This window comes from Octopus bimaculoides, chromosome 9, assembly GCF_046866305.1.
Source record: "Octopus bimaculoides isolate indiv1 chromosome 9, ASM4686630v1, whole genome shotgun sequence".
In the NCBI taxonomy this organism is placed as follows: Eukaryota; Metazoa; Mollusca; class Cephalopoda; order Octopoda; family Octopodidae; genus Octopus; species Octopus bimaculoides.
The window spans coordinates 87,785,551-87,793,050 of record NC_142936.1 but is presented as its reverse complement, the minus strand read 5'-3'; the positions used below and the strand labels follow the sequence as shown (position 1 = coordinate 87,793,050).

General features: G+C 38.4%; 1 protein-coding gene across 2 annotated transcripts in view; it reads right to left on the bottom strand.

Annotated features, from left to right (window-relative positions):
• Positions 1-7,500, bottom strand: part of LOC149134240 (uncharacterized) — a 46,458-nt gene that overhangs the window by 11,830 nt on the left and 27,128 nt on the right. Inside the window, exon 3 of one of the 2 annotated variants that reach the window (XR_016243242.1) lies at positions 3,596-3,978. Coding sequence is in view for 1 of the 2 variants with exons in the window: in XM_089357993.1 (XP_089214119.1) it covers positions 3,647-3,978 (332 nt within the window). In the remaining variant the exon portion in view is untranslated. Of the gene's footprint in view, positions 1-2,528; positions 3,979-7,500 lie in introns of those variants that run through there. The other variant, XM_089357993.1, reaches the window with a different exon arrangement.

Below are 7,500 nucleotides of genomic sequence, written 5' to 3'. Positions count from 1 at the left end.
GCTAGAGTGGCCACCCTTCTCGTTATCTCGTCCCAGTTCTTCTCCGTTTGGAGGTCTGGACCAAACCAGACCCCGAGCATCTCAACCGGACCGTCAGTCCAACGTCCCACGACGGAGGCGCTACTTGACGGCATGGGGTTGCTTCTCCAGGTGCCGAGCCGCAAGCCCACTGACTTATCCCGGTTGATTTTTGCTCCCGTTACCGCTTCGTAGTCTCTCAGTGTCTCGCCGACAAGCTCGATGTGCTTTTGGCTAGACACTATGACGGTGACGTCGTCCGCGTATGCCGACACGCTCGTCCCGCATCCCAACTCTCGCGGGATGCCCCTCAGCGTCGCCAGCTTCCGCAGTAGTGGCTCGAGAGTCAACACGTACAGAAGCGACGGACCGAACGTGCAATGTCGAAGGGTCTTGATAGATGCCCATTGACGCGAACTACCGAACGGATGCCTCTGTACAAGGCAGCCATCCAGCCGCGGAAAATGGGACCGAAGCCGGCTGCTATGAGGACAGCCTCCAAGTATTGATGGTCTACCCTATCGAAAGCTTTCGATTGATCTAAATTGATCAGGGCCCCACCCATGCCAGGTTCCTTAACTACCCTCTCTATGATGTAGCGCATCAGATGGAGGTTGTCATGGATGCTCCTGCCCGGCACCGCGCACGTTTGCGCCTTGCCGATCAGTTTCTCGATGACAAGCGCCAACCGCTTGGCTAACACCTTGGCCAAAATTTTCAAGTCTGCATTGAGCAGAGTGATGGGCCTAAAGTTATCTATGACGTCCCCCTTGTTTGGATCTTTCTTCAGCAGCGTTACGGCTCCTCGACTCACAAAACCGGGAATGCTCCCGTTTTGCTGCCAGTTGCAGTACACCGCCACCAAGACGTCTCCAAACAAGTCTGGCTTACAGTTGTAAAGCTCGTAGGGCAGACCATCCAAACCCGGAGATTTGTCCCTCGAGCATCCCGCAGAAAGTAGTAGACAGCTACGTAAAATGTTATATTAAGAGTTACCTCCCTTCCATTGTTAAACTCCACTGCAACGGGGCGGGGAGGGGACTGGTAGGATGCAGTCACCTATTCCCTGCGTGGTGTAAGAAGTGACACAAAGGGGCGGGAGCGAAGAACCTGAGAATCCACTCCTCCTAGTAAAAAAAGTTCCCAAAAAGACAAGAAAAAGACAAGGGGAGAAGGTTAGCACTAAATCCCACCCTAGTACTAGGGTCATGGAATGTGCATGGGTGAAGTACAAGTGAGGTAAAGAGGTATTAATGATAGGAAAGCTTGGAGAGTGTTTGTGGACGGATGAGTGAATTGATGCTGCTCAAAGGGGTACGGAACCAGCATGATGCGGCGAGGGTAAACCAGCATATGCTGTCAAGCCTAGCTGCTGATATCGAGGGTTGCTTTCTATGCCTTAACCCGAGCATAGGACGGGGCACACCCCTTTGAGCTGGAAAATGAATGGAATGCCTCATGTGTGTCTTGTTGTGGCTACCCCCTCCTATGAGGAATTTAGGCCTTGGTATATAAAAAAAAAAAAAAAACAAGTAGTTTCTTAACGTAAAAAGTATTTTTACCGGTGGAAAGGTTATTGAAAATAGTTGTTGTAAGCCTGAAGTAGTCGATCTATTTTTAAAGACTGAGGAGTGATTATTGGAAGATTGAGGAGTGATTATTGGAAGACTGAGGAGTGATTATTGGAAGACATTGGCTGTTATTTTTAACTGTTTCAGGTCTTTTCAAACGTCAAAACATATCTCTCGGTTTATATTTTTCTTTCGAATATCAACCAAGTAAATTACCAGAATTAATTTATTTCATCTTACTTCAAACAGTTATAACGTTATGTCAATATTAAAAAAAAAACTATTATTTTTAGACAGATTTCTGACAGAATCGCTGTAAGACAAGGAGGTGCTGTAGTATGTAGTTACGTCCCTTTAAGGTCAATGTAGCCATCGTTTTAAAACGGTCGTGTGGGAAATTTGGGCGGCGAGTTTAGCAAATCTACCCCTCGTAGAAGCTTCCTCGTTGACTCGGTGTTACACTCAACCATTTGTAATACATCCTCTAATATTTCCGATGTAACACACGAGACTTATAAATGTCAACAAAGTTTTTTGTAGTGCAACAGAGACGCAAATATCCAAGGGAAACAACTCTGCACATTTACATGTCTGTTTACTGATTATTTCCCTTGGAACATGACAATAGTGTACTCGGTTACCTTATTTATAAAAGTCACAAAACAATCATCATTATCATCGTCATCGTCATCGTCAACATCATCATCGTCGTTGTCGTCGTCGTTTCTGCCGCCACTTCCGTCATCACGAACATCACCACCATCATCGTCATCATCACCATCATCATCACCAACAGTCACAACACTGCCGCCGCCGTCAGATCGACAAATACCAGCTCAACTGGCATAAAAAGATGGAATATCCCAGATAAAAGCAAATACACTTCTCTAAACAGATTCAAAAATTTCGCTTTGATAAACGCATGAACATCACATCACATCATCTCAAAAATACTTTATTTTACATATATGTATTTGAAATTAGTGTTTTAATAAAATCAATAAAGACAAAGAACATTTGCTGAAAAAGAAGTCAATACATTCGTAGAATCGAAATAATCTATTAGACAAACACGTAAGAGTGACTGGGACATCGAAGTTGGTCTTAGTGAGCTGTTGCCTTCGAAACTTCGACTTCATAGTTACTCTGTTTTTCAGTTTAATAAATTATATATATGTATATATATGAATAATGTTGGTTTGAAAGCTGCATTTTTGAATATGGTCCAGCACGTTGTCTTTTGCATAGTTCAATTTTTTCTGTTGGTACCAAGTGTGATAAAGATTGAACCATAATCAGAAAAATCCCTCTTCTTGGGGAAACAGGCAGTAAAAAGAGACATAGGGAGAGAGAGAGGAGAGACAGAGAGAGACACAGGAAGAGGAGACAGAGAGAGACACAGGAAGAGGAGACAGAGAGAGACACAGGAAGAGGAGACAGAGAGAGACACAGGAAGAGGAGACAGAGAGAGACACAGGAAGAGGAGACAGAGAGAGATGTTCAGTAAAATTAGATAAAAGATTAAGTTTAATTTTGCTTTAAAATAGAAAAAAAATATCTCACTGCTTCCAACAGCGATTAATCCAAAATACTTTGATTACTGCAAGAATAACAAAATATTAAATAGCAGAAACTTTCATGTGGCGAATATTGTTCTTGCTCTTGTTAAGGTTGGTATTGATCTTTATCTTGGAAAGTATTGTTAGTTGCGGGTGCATTTTTGTATGCATATACGCATGTGTGTGTGTGTGTGTGTGTGTGTGTGTGTGTGTGTGTGTGTGTGTGTGTGTGTGTGTGTGTGTGTGTGTGTACATACACATATGCGTACGACTATATATGTGTGTTTGTTTGTGCCTATAAACATGTATGTTTCCTTGATAACATTTTTCCTTTTTTCATTTCACTTTTTCTTTTAAATTTTATTATCATTATTATTATTATTATTATTATTATTATTATCATTATTATTATTATTATTATTATTATTATTATTATTATATATTTACCCTTTATTCTCATTCCATAGTCCTTACAGTTTCAGAAAGAGATCAATTCATTTAAATGTGCCCTTGACACGAAACACCAAACAGACTGGCCGATTTGCAGCGATTTACCGACATGGTGTCAAATTTACACTGGTCCAAGTTTGTCTCCTTGCCCTGGCAATTGGCCAACGTTACAGGGCTATTTGATGAAAGCCAGTTGGGGACAATTAGAGGTGAACCGAATGCGAACCCCATCTGCTGGCATGTCAATGTGGCAATAGTGGTACTGTTGCTTTCAACATAACAGATGTGCAACCAATTCGAACCCGATTTCACAGTTACAATACCTGCCGTAGAATTGCCAATGGTTTCTTTCCTCGTCATTTTCACTCTTGTCTCTGTACCTGCAATAAATATTACATTATTATATTATATTATATTATATTATATTATATCATATTATATAATATTTTCAGGCTGAGTAAAAAGTAAGCAACGTTTTGAACCAGGAAGAATTTGTATCAAATTTTTGCAGTTTTTAATTATTTTAAACATTCTTTTGCAATTGTCTGATAATACAGACATAGACTTGCCCAAATGCATCAATAAATTAACATTTATTTATATATATATATATATATATATATATATATATATATATATATATATATATATGTATGTATATATGTGGGCATCGGTACCATTTTCCTCTTTCTCCGTTCTTCCATTCTCCGAACTTTCCATCTTTCCGACGAAGGGCTACGCCCGAAACGTCATACACTCTCTCTTTCCTTTCCTGAGCGTCCAATAATACTATCCATATCACGTCCTCACTTTGTTGTTTTTTTGTTTTTTTGTTATTGTTTTTTTGAACTATATATATATATATGTGTGTGTGTGTGTGTGTGTGTGTGTGTGTGTGTGTGTGTGTGTGTGTGTGTGTGTGTGTGTGTGTATTTTCACCGTTGTTACAATCATCAACTGAAATGGAACTGTCAAAGTGCGATATTCGAGCAATTTTACTTTTCAACTTCAAAAAAGGACGTAAACTGCTCGCGATATTAATGCAATGTTTGGTGAGGAAGTGACCAGTGATTGGTCAGCTCGAAAATGGTTTAAATGATTTCGCAGTGGAGACCTGAGCCTTGAAGATCGTGAGCGTAGTGGACGCCCATCTGTCATCGATGATGTTCAGTTAAAGACCGTTGAAATCTACGACTTTTTTCACTCTATCTCTATTTATTTTCTCTTATTCTTTTCTGTTGAAGAGCGTAGGCTCGAAACATAAAAGACTTTTTTTCATTTTCCCGAGCGTCAAACTTATACATTTGCTTGTTGTTCTTACATCTGTCTTCGTCTTTTGTTTTTCTATAAATTTCAACGACATCTTATATACATACACACACACACACACACACACACACACACACACACACATATATATATATATATATATATATATATATATATATATATATATATATATATATATATATATATATATATATATATATACATATATATATATACATATATATATATATGCGAGTAAAAATAAATACAAAAAAGGTGGGTTTTTTGTATGATTGTGTATAGAGGAATATATTATTTTGTTTAAAAGAGTTCCAACACTGTCTGTTTTTTATGTTTTATTTATATTCCTGCAGAACCAATGTGGGGTATAGAATATGGAATATACAATATATAATATAATATACAATATATAATATAAAATAAAATAAAATAAAAATACATATATATATGTATGTATGTATGTATGTATGTATGTATGCGTATGAACATGTATACATATATGAATTAGTACATATGTACATCCATACACGCACACATGCTTCAAGCCTTAGATATACACCTGAATACACCCACAGACGCGCACACGCGTACACGCACACGTACACGCACGCACACATACGCACTAAGCAACTTACATCTGCAAACACACGTGCACCAATTTTAAGTCGCTAATATAGGAGACAGCCTCATCCTGTTTATAAATACATTCTGGAGTTACTGCTGTGGCCTCCTGCAGATTTGAAAATAGGACACTGCATTGAAATATGCGGTAATGCATACGTGGTTGCACCCAGTAGTCAGTTCCAGGAGGAAGTTGCAATTAGAAGGATGGGTAACAGGGTGGGTAGTGATAAAATTAAGGACGATAATGTACTTACAGCAAACCTATCCATCCTTCCGTACGTACATACATACATACATACATACATGCAAGCATGCATGCATACATACATACACACACATATACCTACATACATACATACATACATACATACACACACATATACCTACATACATACACACATATACATACATGAATACACACACACATGCATGCATACACGCACACATACACATACATACATGCATACACATACACACACACATACATACATATATGCAAACACATGTACATACACCTGTAATTATGGAACGCTAGTATATGCAACAAACTGCCTCGGCACCAATGTTGCGAAGTTGCGGTTATAAAACCGGGCAGGAGAAAGCTAACTAGAAGATTACATATATAAGTCATCAATGGAACTGTCAAAATATGTAAAACCTTGCAAAAAGTTCAGCATATAAGTACACACGTACGTCAAGACATGCAACTATACATATACATATATATATATATATATATATATATATATATATATATATATATATATATATATATATATATATACATATATATATATGTGTGTGTGTATGTATATTAGTATGCATACATAAAACAGAGATCTAGGCATGCACTGACTGTAAATACTTGCACATATACACTCATACACGCACACAACTACTTTGTTGATGTTGGATTTCTAATGGAGGAGCCTGAGATCAAAGTTGAAACCGATTCTTTCTCTACTGTCAAGAAATCTAGAAATAAACTAAATAATAACATACATACATACATTCATTTACATAATAGACCTGACATTGTGATTTGGGACAGAGAAGAAAAACTGTGTACAGTTGTGGAAATCAGCTGCCCGGCGGGTGTTAAAGTAAAGCTAAACGATCAGCGTAAAAGAAAATACTTGTGCTGAACCATTGAGAAATCTAGTTACTCTATCCAGGTTACAAGTTCAGGCTTATACCTATTATTATTGGGGCACTGGAATATCTAACACTGCCTAAATACCAAAATTAAGAAATTGGGCTTCTCCAAACCAGAAAGGAGAAAGCTGGTTCGAAGACTACAGAGCCAATCTATCACTGGAACTGTAAAAATCTGTAAAACTTTCCAGAAGTTTATCATTTAAGTATATATGAGCATGTCTAGATATGTAACTATATGCATGAGAATACATACATAAAACAAAGCATACAAATCCGCACACATGCATACACATACATACATACATACATACATACATACATACATACATACATACATACATACCCTGTTGTTGATGTTGAAATTCCAGTAAAGGAGCCTTGGATCTAGGTTAGAAACCGGTTCTTTCTCTATTAGCAAGAAATCTTGAAATAAAATTGAATAATACATGCATACATATCTGGCATTCCGTCGGTTACGACGATGCGGGTTCCAGTTGATCGGATCAACAGAACAGCCTGCTCATGAAATCAATGTGCAAGTGGCTGACACTCCACAGACACGTGTACCCTTAACGTAGTTCTCAGGGAGATTCAGCGTGACACAGAATGTGACACGACTGGCCCTTTGAAATACACGTACTACTCCAGCTGCATGGACATACATATATACACATATACATACATACTTTTCTCCTACGCTAGCCATAATCCGGTTACTCTCTCCTCTAATTGCAACTTCCTCCTGGAACTGACTACTGGGTGCAACCACGTATGCATTACTGCATATTTCTATGCAGTGTCCTATTTTCACATCTGCAGGATGCCACAGC